This window comes from Pimephales promelas, chromosome 19 (genome assembly GCF_988280905.1).
Source record: "Pimephales promelas chromosome 19, fPimPro1.hap1.1, whole genome shotgun sequence".
Lineage (NCBI taxonomy): Eukaryota > Metazoa > Chordata > Actinopteri > Cypriniformes > Leuciscidae > Pimephales > Pimephales promelas.
In genome coordinates this window covers 16,626,629-16,643,541 of record NC_142787.1, presented here as the reverse complement: position 1 = coordinate 16,643,541, position 16,913 = coordinate 16,626,629, and the positions used below count along the sequence as shown (strand labels likewise).

The window sequence follows — 16,913 nt, the reverse complement described above, 5'->3', positions numbered from 1 at the left end:
GTTGTTATTATGTTTGATTGTTTGTTTGTATAATACAATGCGGCCATGAGTTTTACTTTCGCATTCAAATTAGCGATTTAAAAGTAAAGTCTCTAAAGTGTATAAAAAGCACTGCCCACCACATATTAAACTGAATACATCATGTCAACCCACTATGTTTATATGCTAACCTTTTCTTTTACTCAAGGTTAGCTCTTCTGCTAATCCATGTAGCCGTGCTCAGCTGGCTCCCTTGTCCAACTAGTGACCTCCATTTTATAAAATATGTAACATGTTGAATTAATCTATTTCCCACAGAGATCTGCCTGTTGACGAAAGGTCGTCGTACAGCTAGCGTCCGCGCGGACACCTACTGCAGACTTTTCTCGCTGTCTGTGGACCATTTCAACGAAGTCCTAGAGGAATATCCCATGATGCGCCGCGCTTTCGAAACCGTGGCTATCGACCGCTTGGACCGCATCGGTAAGACCAGAAACCCAACCCTCGCCTTCTCTTCTAGCTTAATGCCTGAACCTTGTGTGTGTTTGTTGCGCGTTTGTCCTGTCCTGTCCATCACACCTCAATCATACCATTGTGTTGCATGACGTGTATATATGCTCCCTTATTTTCTCTTTTTTTTTTCTTTGTCCAAATGTCTCGTATGAATTATATTCATAAACCGTTAAAAGTAACTAATAGCAACTAAATGTTATTTGCTAGTCTTAACTGAGTGGTCTGTCGGTAAGAGACAGTGCATGTAACCGTCCTGCCCGGGGCTGGACGCCCCGCTGGTTTTGGTTCAATGTCATCCCCAAATGGACGCATGGAGGGTGGACGGAGGCAAACCCTCACCAGCATGAGCCTCCGTTCCACTCCCCCACCCCGCACACCTGGGTATGAGCACCACCCCGCCCCCTCCCTTGACCCTGGTAGCAGCAGAGCACCCCCTAGAGGGAGTTTGAGCTGGTGCACTAAAGGGCAAGGGCTTGAATAATTATCTATCAATTATGACCAGTTCTTCACATGTTAGTGTAGTCCCTGCCCATTTAAAGTGCTTACTTTATTCTGTTCATTTACTTCCTCAAAACACAGAAATGTTTTTTTTAAAAATAATAATAATTTAATTTATGGTAAGTTCACAAATTACATTTTTAAACATTAGATTATGCATTGGGCATCATAAACTAACACTGACAGTACTTTTGCAGCATTTATTAATTTTGGTTATTGGTAATTTCTACAGTACATACCAATACATTTTTAGCATTTAAAGTTGCATAAATTAACATTAAAGTCATTTGAATGAACATGAATTAAACACTGAACAATTATATATTTATAAATTAACATTAATTAGTTGATACATAGAGTATGGGGGGAGGGGGATGTTCATGATACCCAATGCATTAGCTAATGTTAATGAATAGTTATGAATTATAAAGTGTTACCCAACTTATTTGAACAGTTCACAAAACATATTGTTCCAAAGCAGCGAATGTTTATTTTCCGAATGTGTTATTAATTTGTGCATGAATCACCTCAACATTCATTAAATGACAACATTAAAGGTGCAATGTGTAATATTTCTGAGGATCTATTGACAGAAATGCAATATAAGATCCATAACTATGTTTTCAGTGGTGTATAAAGACCTTACTCAATAAACCGTTATGTTTTTATTTAAAATAAGACATTTATACATAAAGCGGGCCCCCCTTTCTATGAAGGTCGACATATTGTGACTTCATGTTTCTACCGTAGCCGACAGCGAACAAACAACGCTACAGAGCGCGTTTCGTTCATACCTTCAAAGAGCTAGAAGCTAGCCATAAACACCGTGAGTAGTGACTTTTCCCTTGTCAGTGGTGTACAATAAGTAGTTGGATTGTTTCATGTAACTTAATTCTTCTCCCTCGCTGTGTTATGGCTTTGAAAATCAGCTGATTAGTACTATTGACCATAAAATAGTAACGTTAACGTTACAGGAGTCACCAACCCGTCGATCGCAGTTGACAAGTCAATCTTGTAAGCATTTAAGTCGTTCGCGAAGAGTTGACAAAACCAGTGAAAAAGAAAAACTATATTTTTATGGGATGCAGAGGCGTGCGCGCTGTTATAATCACGTCATTTTTGCCGCGCGCACCTTTACGCTCATACGGAAAGGTGCCACCATGCCTTATATATTTTATTTATATTCATTATATTTATATTTTAGCCACCGTAGCTTCTTCAAAAGGGAGGGGTGAGCAGTGGGCTGAGCCATTAGTGCAACTCGCAACCAAACCTCTAGATGTCGCTAAAAAATACACACTGCACCTTTAACATCTAAAATATCACATTTAAAGAAAATCAGCAAAACCTTACACCCACCTCATTTTTCACTACAACACATTTATTCCTGAATGTTCTTCTCCATGAAAACATCATAAAAGTGGCATTGTTTTTGTACTATGCTACTATAGTCTCAGATTTTATACACATAATGTACTTTTTTTTTAAACAGTTGGCTTGATGCACTTTAAGATTTCTCCACTAAACACAAATCCATTGTCACTCACACTTACACTTCATAGAAATACTGAATAGAAGGATCTTTCTTTCAACCAGTTTCAAAGGAACAATGAAAAAAAAAAAAGGATTTTATTCAAGCTGTTTTAAGACAACGCCAGGTTCTGTAAGGCTGCATACTTTAGTCTTTGTCTCATTGTTGAGATACAGGCCACCGTCCATCATCAATTTGAATTGTGTGGAATTCAAATGAGAGCTAATGCATTCTGAACATTCGTAGAACATCAGTTTGATGTTCTGCACCATTCAATGGGTTTGGTGTATGACCTTTTTTGGGCTATTCAATTGAATTCTGTCACTAGAGTTTAAAATAGGGTCTTGAGCATGAGCCTTGTTACTTTTCACCCAACATCTTCATGAATCTTTTACACAATAACAATTTTTAACTAGTTTGTGACAGACCAGATTTGAAGTGAAGCACAAATGCATCTTAAATTCAGTCACATCACTAAAAATACATATTACAACAAGTCTTTTAATAAGGGGTTGATCTGATTATTGAATACAGCAGTATTAAAAATGTCTTGTTTCTTTCTTTTTGCATTTTTTGATTTCACAGTTCATAAGATAAAACCAGAAGATAATTTAAGATGTGACCTGAAAACTCAAAGTAAATGTTTCTCCTTTAAGCATATGAAATGGTTATGACGTATACTAATATAGCATGAAGCCCAGCATAATTTCACAACTCGAGTGCATGAAACAAAACACTAGAAATATAAAACAGAATATCCCTTTTTAAGTTCCATTACATGGTTATTGATACATTTTAGTACCTGCTTGCCTGCATCCAGAAAAAGGAGTTTAGTTCAGTTGTTTTAATTTGTACATTTATGTACTAAATTCTGGCATGATGCTATTGACTTGCCTTGCACAAAAAAATTGGATTGGATTGGATTGGTTTGGATCAATATGCCCACACTATTGTGACATGCACGTCACAACTAATCAATAACAGATAAGAATTGATGCGATCAGGCCAATCAAATCAAACGAAATGAACCCCCAATTCGACAGTATGCATTACACTGTCTGAATTCCAAACCAGGATTCTATATGCACCCATCTCTGTTTGTGGCGTTGACGTTTTCACCCTTTAAACGTCAGTCATAACTCGAGATGACCGGTGTAAACAAAGCCAAGACGTGCATTTGTCCTTTCATGTGGAGAACGGGCTTGAACCATATTGTCACTGCAAGTTGCCAGCACTTTTGATTTGACATTAGTCCAACTAAAACAAGGGGTCTTGTCTCATACAAGGGAAAAATACGGACCGTGACATGATTGGTGCTCCATGTACTGTTTTTTGGACTGCAAATGCTTGTCTCGTCCTAAGCAAAAGAATTTGACAAAAAAAAGAAATCAACCAGATATGACATGTTGTACAATTGATGTATCTATCTTTATTTAAAAATTATTTGACCAGGAGCCCCTCTTGAGATGAGCTCATCTCGTTTTCAAGAGTGTCCTGGCCGACCAGTAGGCAGCAGGTAAACTCCTCATGACGATCCAGATTTTCCCCCCTCACATCTGAAATGATCCACAGGCTTAAGGCAGCCAGCATGCGTTCAGTGCACCAGTGGACCACAAAACCAAGGTTAAATCAAACGAATAAAAAGCCATTGTAAGTAAAAAACAATTGGTTGCATGTTACTGTTAAAAGTCAAGGCAAGTACTACTTTTTATAGTCTATTCCCTGTTTGTTTGGGATATCTGTCTTTTTAATAACCAATGCATGCATACTATTTGATCAGTTCAAGAAATTCCAAAAAGTGTGCTTCACTTAAGGTTTTCACTTCAAGAAAATAACCAGAATGAAAACAACGCTGCTGCTTGTTGTGATGATGTTGCGAAACAAAATAATACTTAAATGCTGTTGTTAATTATTATTTGTCTGTGTACCTTTAATAGTGGTGGGGAAGATACTTTAAAATTGTTGTTTGCCAAGAAAATTTAAAGTAGTTCATTTAAAGTCAAGTCACTTTAAAGGGATACCCCACTTTTTTTTTTTTGGAAATACGATCATTTTACAACTCCCCCAGAGTTAAAACTGTTGAGTTTTTGAATCTATTCAGCCGATCTCCGGTTCTAGCGGTGCCAATTTTAGCATAGCTTAGCATACATCATTGAAGTGCACAAGACCATTAGCATTTCTCAAAAACAAAAAAAGGACCAAAGAGTTTAGATATTTTTCCTATTTAAAACTTACAGTAGGTGTAATGATATGACACAGCACCTGAAAATAGTCCCCAGCTTGGTATTAGCCTATTTTTAGGCGCTGCGTCATATCATTACACCGGTTGCACTCATGGTACGGCAGTAAGATTCTTGATTATTACGCAGAAATGAGAGTAGCCATATCAGCCTAGAAAATCGCAACTTTACTTTTTCCGTCGGTCTTAGTGCACAATGTAACTACAGAAGAGTTTTTTTTTTCTTTTTTTGAGAACTGCTAATGGTCTACAATGATGTATGCTAAGCTATGCTAAAAGTGAAGAACCGGAGATCGGCTGAATGGATTCAAAAATGGTAAAACTCAACATTTTAACTCTGGGGGAGTTGTAAAATTCCAAAAAAAAGTGGAGTATCCATTTAAATATTTAGTTATAAAAAGCAGCTAACTAAATAAAGATACTTAAAGGGACAGTGTGTTAAAACATTGTTTAATTGATCAGATTATATCATTTATAATTATGAGTGAGAGAATAAGAGTCTATAACCAGAGACAGAATAAGAGCACAAAAAGCAGGTGAATATTATTTTTTAAAGTAAATATTTACACTACACTAATATAAAAACACCCATATGACACGCATATGATTAGCAACATACAAAAATGTGGGGAAAAAAATAAGTGGCTACACTATTATGAAAAATAGATGAACTGATGAAGATGTTATGCTACTGATAAATGTAAAAGATTAGTAGTCTCATCACTAATTATACTGAGCTTTCAATCACAGATCTCCCACACCTTTTAGACCAATTCATTTCCCTGACTTTCAAATATATTGTGATTACTAGATGAGGATTTATTTGCACTCAAAAAGAGACAAATCAATATTTTAGAGCTGGTCTAATCTATTTATATTTCCAGGTTGACTTTAGGGGCCTCTATTTACAAGACTCCATATACCTAAACTCAGATAACAAGCATTTAAATAGTAGTTAACAGTTTTGTTTTTCTGTTAGCATCAGAAGCTAAAACAGGCAGCTTTGTCCCGGGCCTATTTATATCCGTGGTCCAAGCGTCACGGCAGCCACCTGGCAAGGTGCTTGAGCTCAATGGTCTGCCACGTTCACGGCTCACTGTGTTCCACTCATTAATTAGAAAATGGGAGGCTGAATCCAGGTTATTAAGCATCTTTACGGACACAGATAGAGAGAAATGAAGCCCAATATCGCCATTCAGCCCCAGAAGCGTGCGGCAGAGGGCTAATGTGTCTCGACGGAGGCCGTCAAGCTTAGAGGTGAAACGGAATGTTCCATTCTACTGAATGTCTGGGAACATTCTATGGGAATTTGTGTTTCTCCGTACAAGCCCCATGTAATAGGTTTTTGTTCTTAAAGAGACTGTGGGTTACTGTGAAATCAATGTTAAGGAAATGTTCAGAATGTCTTTTTAATCAGCCTTTCTTGTTCACAATCAAATGTTATGACACTCTCAAATGATATTTTTTGCCAAAACTCTCCACAGGAAAGATAAATCTCAATTATGAGACTGAGATTAAATTTTGAACTGATCTAAAAATGTCTCAAACTGTGCTTGGATTTCTAAAAATACCAAAGTCTGCCAACAAATTATTACAGTATGAACTAAATATCTGTGATATTCATAGATATTTGTGCATAATGTTCACACAGATTTTGGTCCTGTCGGATATGCAGTGAAAGGTACAATATATAAAACGGATAGTTCCAATCCTTGATTCTGATTGGTCAATAGCTGTGCTTTATTCATGATAAAACACGGCTATGACCGCTTCACCCAACGGTTCTATTTATCACTGCGTAATACTGTAGTTCCTATGTTGTTTTTATTTGAGCTTTCATGCATATTACACATTGTTGCTGGTCACGGTCAGGGACTATTTTTTTTATAGCGGAAGGAAGGCTTTTAGTGATTTTACTTCATGAAAGTTGCACTAATACATATTTTTATTACTTTAATATGTTTATTATTAATATGTTTTTATTAATTAATTAATTATTAATATGTTTTTGTTACCGTTTTATAAAAGCAATAAGGTACTTGAGGCAAGTGCTATATCGTGAATAAGTAACGGCTGAAGGGGTTTCAGCTTCGTGTCGTGCCTAACAACGCCCTTCAGCCGTTACTTATTCACGATGCAGCACAGAATCTCGTATCTTATTGCTTACATTGATAGCATCTGAAGCATAACACTATTAGGCATGCATGCACAGCTTAAGAAACAATAATGTGCATTAAGATTATTGAAATGCATTTTCCTAATTTCACAATTTATCAATAATAGATTGTGGCTACGGTTTCAAATTTTCATATTTTGTAATGTAATGCAATGGCATTCATACATTTTTTAAACATGACTTAAGTGTCTAAATATTTTCTGGATCACTGAATGCCACATTCTTAGGTTTAGGATAAAGTAAGATTATATAATTTCCAGTAGAAGTCCCTGCAGATTTGGTTGATGGCAAGAGTTGGTCAATAAAACATTCATACCAAATTAAAGTTCCCGCAAGGGTGTCAGAGAACATGTACGACTTTAACATATCCAGCGGACACCATTTAAACATCTCAAAACATGTTAACACCCCTTAGAGGTCATCATTGATCTGGGAGGACCTTGTCTAGATCCCCTTTTCTGGCCCTTTATAGTCCTGTGAATAACATGTTTTTGATCAACTCCTTATTCACAGAATTCATTATGACTCCAAACTTCTTGTCAGACATCACGTAAGTCTGTAGACGTGCAGTGCGTGTTTATGTAGGCGTGTTTAAGTAGACCATAGACTCTTCAATGTTCATCTGGGTTTATTTCACTGTGGCTGCCAATAGATTACATCGTGGCCTTTGCCTTCTGAGATTGAGTGCACAAAGGCCATTTTTTCAGGGTGGGTTGCAAACATCAGGGACAATCAGTCATGTGTTTTTTCCCCATGCCGAAATACATCACAGGTCTGACTGCCTCTTTACAAAACTCACCCAGCCATGTTTACAGCTGTCGGACTAGTCAATATGCACTGTGAACAAGGAAATTGTGTATATTTGGATATGCAAGGACACGACAGGCCTGTATAACCTAAAAGAAGTGTCCAGGGAGGTTTTCACGTTATTCATGTCTCCCTGAATGAGTGTTTCTGTCCAGACCAGACACGTTCATCCTCAGGAGTCCCTTGTTTCTCCAGTGACATAAGATATATCTCTCATTTTCTGCTTCCGCTAACACCAAATGACAGTGCTTAAACTCTTCATTATAGGTTATTGATTGCTTCCCCCCATGGGAACAGTCTCAAATATAAGTGTACATATCACAGCAAGTTATTATCCTTCATCTCGACAGTTACTGTTTCGTGCTACAACATTATGTTCTTAACAGTAGATCGTATTGTTCTTATTTTAGTTTAAACCATCATCCATCTGCTGATGGCTTATGTCCACATACTTTTGGCTAAGTAGTGTACGTCTATAAAAGAAAAGTATTTTGATATTGCATTAAAGCTACTGTGCCCATTTAAGCCTTAAGGTGTCCTTTAAGTCTTTTTCCCATTTATGTGGGTTTTAAAAAAAACAACCTCAAACATAACCTTCAATTAAGACATGATGCAAATCAAATCAAAATAATGTAATTTATTCAAAATCTCATTACAAATTTTGATTTAAAGAAACAAAAGAAGGTATTTAAAAATCTAAAAAGTACAAAATACTGTAACAACATATTTAATGAGGCCCAATCCCAATATTTAAGATGTACGAATTAAAGGGTTAGTTCACCCAAAAATGAAAATTCTGTTCCCACTTTCATGTTGATCCAAATTTGTAAGGAACACAAAGATGTTTTTTAAAAATCCAAATTTTCTGAAGAGACCCTATGACTTTATTTGATGAACTGATTGAATTTAGGCTTTTATTCACATATAAACATTCATCAACATCATCAGTTGTGGTAAACGGAAGCTCAAGCTTCGAAAATTTGGAACAACTTGAGGGTGAGTAAAATTTTTGGGTAAACTCTCCCTTTAAGTACTTAAAAAATAAGTAAAGTAAATAAATAATGTAAAATTACAAGCGCTGTCACATAGACAAGTAAAATTTCTTAATGGTTAAACTACCATTTCATTATGTCTGTCAGGTAGTCATGACAATCTATGTTTTGTTTTGTTTTTTGTTTTTTTGGCTGTGGGGGAGGGGATACTAGTAGCATCAACTGCCATTATATGTGAAACTATTGTACTCATTTGACTCACTGCAAAACTGTTAGCAACTGCCCCCGTAAGCCTGAATTTCATAAATCCAAAAATATATATTCATTAATGATTCAATACTGTATATTTCAATTCTGCTCAGACGGCTTGATAGTAAAACTTGATATGTCCTACAGCAGATGGGTCATGAAACTTTACTTTCTTTTTGAATGGTAAAAACATCCCAGCATCCCTCCTGCCTGGTTCACTCTTACAGCTATTGATGAGAGATTGATAGCTTAATGCTTTCAGCTCATAAGAATCTTACTCAGTCATTTTATGTAACAATAGAGCTCTCCTCAGCTGTTGTATACAAAAAGGCAGTAATAGAAGAGGTTCATGGAGAGATCGATACATCCCTCATTTATGGTAGCAACAAAATAGTGACTAACAGAACAGAATAAATGTAAATCCATTTGGCAAAAGGGAGTAAAGTTAAATTCCTATTTGGAAACTCTAAAAACATTGCACCGTATCTAATCTCACCTAGCATGCTTTACAAACATTAGCTGATCAATCAATTGATTCTTCTTATTGCTGGTTCCAACATGACATTGATATCACAGTAACCCACAAATAGACGACAACTAATTGCACTGATCAACGATTCTTCTTAAATTTTGATGGATCTTTTGTAGGCTATGGAGGACTAAAAATATTAATCATAATAAAAACATCTGTATAAATACAATTCTAAATAATTTACTTTTTAATTGCAATAAATCAATTTTATTTTACTGCAACTAATTTGAAACTTTTTCGATGTATTTGTCAATTTGAATAAGTATTTTAATGAATGCATTGACTGTTTTCTTCAATTGACACTCATCCACTAGATCACTAGCACAGTTAACTAACTTAGCCTAGCTTTTAGGGTAGACCGCTAATAGAATTTAGCAACTATTCAATAGAAGAGACTATAATAGCCATGGACTCATTACTACAACAACAGCTACGTTTATACACATTAATATAAAAAAGGCTTATAGGACCATTGGCTGCTGAAGTAAATGTTATTTTATTCAAGTCCCAGTTTTACTATATACATTGTGTTTGTCAGTTTAAGTAGTAATTACCCTGCTGGAAAACAAACAGCTTAGACAGACCTACTCATCTCATCTCCTAGACCGGCCTGACCAGACTAGGAGAACATACCTTTTACATAAGCTCTAAAAATGACTCGAGGCTTGATTTTCAGCAGGGTAACAAAAATTTTTTTGTGATGTTTTAGACTTTGAGATCTGTGTAGTTGCTAAACCATTAAACCAATAGCGATAAACAAATGTGAATTGAGATTCAATGCATTAGCACCTCAGAAATTGAATCCAACATCAGTCCTGCTTCAAAATCTCTACTTACTGTAGGAGTGACTAGCCTCCCCTTTCTACATTTGTGAGACCTTTGTGCTTCTCCTCTCACTGTTCAGAATCAGCACTATTTGTTACTCTATTTGGTCTAGTTGTTATCTGCTCAGCCTAAACTAAAGATTGACTATCTTTCGGTTTCACCCTCAACAGGGAAGAAGAACTCACTCCTGCTCCAGAAATTTCAGAAGGACCTGAACGCCGGCGTCTTCAACACTCAGGAGAACGAGCTGCTGAAGCAGATCATCCGGCAGGACCGAGAGATGGTGATGATGGTGGATCGGAAGCAATCGGTCACGGGGATGAACTCCACGCCGATGTCTGGAAACTCCATCATTAACTCTCCCGCTCAGCCACCGTTCACTACAGCGACTGCTATTCTTGGGAACAACCAATTACAGCAGCAGGCCGCCCCACTAAGCTACAGCACCTCCGCCACTATAACCCCATCAGGCCGCGTGCCGCCCTCACAGGGCGTGACGTTTTCGGCGCCAAGCGTTTCTTACGGTAACTTGAGCACCTCTTCCCAGAATCCCCCTACGCCCTTGCAGCAGCCGGCAGGGGCGATCATGTCCCCCTGTTCGTTCACCACGTCCATCTGCAGTCCCCCAGTGCAAACCCCTATAGCTAGCCGAACATTCCAGTACGGATCGCCGACGGCCTCCCAACTGTCCCTTGTACAGCAAGCCTTACCCCAGCAGTCCTCTCCCGTCTCCATACCACAACAGCCGGCTCAACAACAGCCGCAGCAATCGCAAGGGGCGTCCCCTCAGAGGAGCGATGTCCACAAGAGCACGCAGGCGCTCCAGTCAGGCAGCCTGAGCAAGGACATACGCCATCTCTCTGCCTCACAGCCGTCCCTGCCCCACGAGGCCTCATTGGCTGCCCGAGCACACCCCACATCAGGCGAACCACTGGCTTCCATTCAGCCACCCATGGGATCCACGGCAGGCGTCCAGGCCCCAGGCTCCGTGCTGCAAAGCGGCATCCGCACCAACGTCCCACAGAGGGTTGCCCTTTTCCGGCAGATGTCATCGGGCGCCATACCGCCCGTGCGCATGGCGCCTTCTAGTGCCCAGCACAGGGATTCCACGGGCTCCAGGAGAGAGTCGGCAGTCTTAAGCAGTACAGAGACGGAACAAGACAAGATGCGGTTCGCATCGAATTTATGATCCCGTTTTACTTTTTTCACATTCATTTTTTTTAAAAGAGATTTTGATTGATTTTTATGGAGAGACAAAAAATGGGGGAAAAGACTTGTATTTTTTTCTCCAACTTCCTCTGAAAAAAAATAAATAAATAACCTCATAGCTACCCTGTACAGAATTTCCTTGTACTATATTTTAGACACACTTCCCCTTCAACTTAAGAATGTATATTATACAAATATATATATATGTGCAAATCCAACTAGAATATTTGGCATTGTCCATATGGGAAAAAAAAAGAAAAACTCTAGTATAAACGCAAGTCTTCCTCTCTAACATATGTGACTATAACGTGTCTGAAGATGTTCTTTTCTGTTGACGTTTTCCTTACGGTTCAGATTTTTCGTTTTTGATTACAAGAATGCAATGATGTTTTTGAATGTGTTTTTTTTTTTTTTTGTTCTTGACAAGAAGATTACAAAACAAGTCCAGCATTCAGCAGCTTTTGGCATCACTGTGGAAAATGTTTGCGCAAATCGAACCTGGGAAATACTGACAAGTTTTAAAAGCACATCTACAAACTTTTACCCGCTGGAAAAACAAAACAAAAGATAATATCAGAAAATGCTCGGCGCACCACATCAAGGTGTAGTTTCGACATCTGCAATACTTCGTGTTGTGCAGTAATTGCGTTGCGTTTCAAGGCAGCCTTTGTGCATTAAAGGGAATAAATGTATTTTTTCTGTTCGTTTTATTTTATTTCAATTTAATTTATTTTTACGAAGGATGTGTGGTCAAATCGGATGGTTTTTATTTTCTATATCTGATTTCAGAACGAGACAGACATTATGAAATGTCACTTAAAGACTGTACATTTACACTATTTATAAAACTAAAGATTATCACCATTATGCAATAGACTGTGATATGAAGATTACCTATATGTGTGTTGTACATAGTTTTGTAGAACTAGTATTTACAAAAGTAATGTGTGGTGCATTTCTCAAACATGGCAATGTCTTATCTCTGTCAGCCGCCTGGGTAATGTCTATATATATATATATATATATATATATATATATATTCAAATGGTAATATGTGACTGACAACAAACATCAGAAACAATCATTAGAGATAAGAAAACCTTAATGCAAATAGTAGCACTATACTGTAGGTAGCACTAAAGAATATATGTATTCCAAAATATCTTGCTGGTCAAATATAAAGGTATACGAATGGGGGGTTGGGTGGGGGGCATTCATCATCAGCAGCAGCAGCTAAGCTTAATGCAAATTATGTTACATCATCATTTATGTTTTACAATCCATCAAAATGTATTTGATCATTTCCTGGGCTGACGGAACAGGAAGCCTCCAGACGCCTGACGCTTTTATTTATAATAGTTTCATATAAATAGTGTTCTTCTCATGGATCAGTATTATGTACACACTACTCCGTTACAGAACTAGAATGTTCTGATTATGCATTTTCCTTTTTTTTCCCCCATATTTAACGACTGTGAAAAACATTCTAGCGCTTTAAGTTATGTATTTATTTTCACTGTATGTAATGTTAGTTTTTACAAAAACATCAACCTTTAAGTCTAACCTTTATGCAACATCTGTAAACCAATGGCACTGCAGACACACACAATTATCCAAGTGAGCAGCAGAAACTAATAATTATGTGAATCCAACAAAGTATCAGAGAGAACAGATGGATAAATATAGATGTTCAAAGAAAGAAAAAACAGAAGCTGCTTTGCATTAAGGTTTTTATCTCTCCCGTTCGTTGAATCATGCAGTCTGGGGCTTAAGACTTTGAGGTGGCAGTAACAGATTTAACAAGGGGTAACAAACAGTGACTTCGATGACCATTTTGAATTTACTCTTACAATACTGCAACCGAACTTCGGTAGAATTAAGCAAAAACTCATCTGACCTGTCCAAAGTCTCCAAGCCCCCTTGCACAATGTTTAAAAGAGGACAATACTCAGACAAAACCACCACTTGTGTCAGTACTGTACCAGTGCAAACCCCATTCAGCGACCATGAACGCATGCATTGTCACGAATACTTCAAAAGAGAAACTATTTAAAAAATGTTGACGTTTAAATGTATTGTGAGATTATGTTTTTTGTTTATTGTCTGCCTAGACGTTCTCTGTGCGTATCAGAAACATTGAATTTTCACGAAAAGGACATTCTTGAGTATTTGTGCCTAAACTATAGCCATGTTTCATCCTGTTCCTTTCATGAGTGTGACTCGTGTGTGTGTGTGTGTGCGTGCGCTCGCACACGCGTATGTAAACAAGTGTATATGTGTGTGTGTTCTATGTTTTCCAATGAGAACAAAAAGCAATGGGAACGGCCAAACGTATCGGAGCAAAAAGAAAATGGGATCGCAGCGGTCTTTGCTTGGCACATGTGAAAATACCGAGTACATCTATTCGCATTTAAAAGACTAATCAGTATCGACTGGAATCACGAGAGATCCTGGGAATGGTTAAATGTGTGTGGAACTTAACTTTATAGCCACTGATGTTGTGTGGAACGAAACTGGCCAAAGTGAAACATTTCAATACAAACTTTCATTGTGAATTGCACTTTCTGTTTAAAGAGAGAGAGAGAGAGATCTAGAAGCAGAAACATATACTGTACATTAGTTGGTTAACTAAAGGGGTTAAATACAACAAAAAGTGCTTAACTCCTGCTATGCCATAGTGTATAGAAACTAGTGTACAGATAGGATGGTCAGCGGTACTCTGAGTATCTGCTTTTCATACTGTACTTGCCTTCGGAGGGGAATGCTTCCCGTGTTAATGTGCTTTTTCCTCTCAGCTTTAAATACTGTTAGAATTCTGGAGTGGAATATGAACATGAAGGAGAGACGCTTATACAACAATACACTTAAAAAAAAAATGTAAAAAAAAGAGTGAGAGAGGCTCCTGTCACTTTCTAAGGAGGTGTTTAAGAAAACCAGCACATGTCTTTGTATGTTTGTTTGTTTTTATTTATTTTTATCATATATTTGTGTTTGTGATTGGAAATGAACAATGCAAAAGAACAAGAGGGAAGGAGTGATGTTTTAATAAAGGGAAAAAACTAAATGTTTGGTTTGCAGCCTCTACGATTCAGGTGAAATCATTTTGTTTAAAATGTTCAATGATGTGATGCAAATGATGGAAGATTCTAGAACAGGCCTCAAACTCTTAATCTCAGCTGATTTTGTTTTTCCATTATGCTCGTTCATGCACACCAATGCTTGGTTTAAAAAAAAAAGTAAAAAAAAAAAAAAAAAGCAGGTACAAAAGTCATTCAATAAATAACAAAACATGAACAATTAGTTACTTGATCCTGAATAAGAGAAAGGTAAATGTATACTTTCTTACACCTATATGCAGACAAACGGTGTTTGTCAAAAAATATTTTGATTTTCATTTTTTTTTCTTTGTAAATAATAAACCTTTAAAGCATAGAGAGAAAATAAAAGAACTATTGCCATTTACCACCAGGCTTCTGTGTGTTTTTGTGACGAGTTGCGCAATTACCTGTTCTCACATAAATGCATCTCTATAGCACGCATTGTGTTTTATCATGCAATTTATACGCGAAAATGAGTTTTTACGTGCATGATACGCAGTTTTCGCGTCCATTTGATACGCAGTTCATTTGCATGTAATAGGCTACACACACATCCCACACCACTAACCTACCCTAACCAACCCATGTGTATCCTATGCATGTAAAAACTTATTTTCACGTATAAATTGCACGATAAACGCACTGCGTGCTATAGAGACGCATTTAGTGTGATCGGGTTGACGTTTCACAACAAGACACTTTACAGTTGTTTACTCTACACATTGATGGCCTAAGACACGAAACAAGCGGTATTTTTATTGTTTTTACCTCTTGTAACCAAAGCCACGTCCAAGTGATCTGAGGGTGCGGGCGCTTTAGTCTGCATATAAGCGCCGGAAGTGATCTGTTGTGCGGTTTTGGAAAAAATTCAACGCTTTCTGTTGATATATCGATATCGTCTTCCATTGCGATTTCCTGTATATCTAAATATGTTTACATCTTCAAAGTTAAAGGTAACCGAAATCTTTGTGTAAACAATGAGTGACATACATACACGCACGAGAGATCACTTCCAGTGCTTTCCAGCCCTCAGAAGTGTCTGTGCCCTCAGATCACTTGGGCGTGGCTGTGGTTGCATAAGGTTAAAACAATATAAATACTGTTCGTTGAGGTAATCTAAAACATATCAAAAATTTATTTCAAAGTGAACTATCCTTTTAAGGATAGGCTGTTCTGAATTGAGCCACCTACGCCTAGCAACAAACAATCACTCAGAACACCTCAGAACTTGCAATGCTCTTGAAACACTTCTACTAACACAGATTAATAAATCCAGATATTGGTATTAGATGTTCATCACTGAACCAATCAGATGGTTGCTGCTTTACAAACAATTGACAACAACAGAAGAAATCCATCCACTTCATGTAAACAGAAAATCAGTCCAATCTCTTAAGACAATTAAAGAAAAGAAGATCCTTACTGAATTAGTTGTCTTCCCTTGTACTAGAATCCTCCATTTTGTGTCCAAAAGTCAAATAAATCCATACATGATTATTCCACAAAAAAAAAAAAAAAATGGTAAATTCCAGGTCACATGAGAAAAAAGTCATTCATTTTCTGTATTTGGAGAACAAAAAAAAAAAAAAGAAACAATGTCTTAACACATAGACTGGGCAACAAGCTCAAAACAGGTGCATCATCTTCTTCTTTTTTCTTTTATTGGCGGTTGGCAAACAACTTTTAAGTGTGCATTACCGCCACCTTCTGATATGGAGTGTGGATCAAAATAGCCTTTCCTCACTAAATAAATATATAAATACATAAATCCATAATAAAACCAATAAATAACTTTATAAATATCTAATACAATTATTAATATCCACACATTATCATTAAATACAACTTTCTAATACAACTATATCCTTCTACTAAGCCCTGTTTTACTTAAAGACAAATATGGCTCTATACCCTACATGACCTGAATTCATTTGTAATAGTTCCTTAATTTCAAATCTAATCTTTTTATTTTCTAAACCAGTTTTTCAGCCTCATCCTTTCCTCCTTATACTTAAGACAATTAATCATAACATGCTCTACTGTGTCATTAATATTACAGTCTTTTCTTTTTTGGTATGTTGCTTTAAAATAGCTTAGAAAAGAAGGAATTTTATTGAAATTAAACTAAATGTCAAATGAAACCATTTGAATATGTTTCAGACTTATAGATGGACTCTTTGGCTGACAGTTTCTTAGTGTAAAGGTCATCTTGCTTTGGCCTTCTCTTTCTGTAAAAGTAGGCTATAGAGATAAAAAAAAAATGTG

The 16,913-nt window shown here is 37.0% G+C and overlaps 1 protein-coding gene and 1 long non-coding RNA gene across 2 annotated transcripts in view; one reads left to right on the top strand and one right to left on the bottom strand.

The window, feature by feature from the left end:
• hcn1 (hyperpolarization activated cyclic nucleotide-gated potassium channel 1) overlaps positions 1–15,013 on the top strand; it is a 112,238-nt gene extending 97,225 nt beyond the window's left edge. Inside the window, exons 7-8 of the mRNA XM_039688126.2 lie at positions 298–462; positions 10,512–15,013. Of these exons, the coding sequence (XP_039544060.1) occupies positions 298–462; positions 10,512–11,530 (1,184 nt within the window). The 3' untranslated portion in view covers positions 11,531–15,013. The remainder of the gene's footprint in view (positions 1–297; positions 463–10,511) is intronic.
• LOC120490739 (uncharacterized) overlaps positions 1–16,295 on the bottom strand; it is a 56,969-nt gene extending 40,674 nt beyond the window's left edge. Inside the window, exon 1 of the long non-coding RNA XR_005625122.2 lies at positions 16,072–16,295. This is a non-coding gene — a long non-coding RNA (uncharacterized LOC120490739). The remainder of the gene's footprint in view (positions 1–16,071) is intronic.
• Between the last annotated feature and the right edge of the window lie 618 nt (positions 16,296–16,913).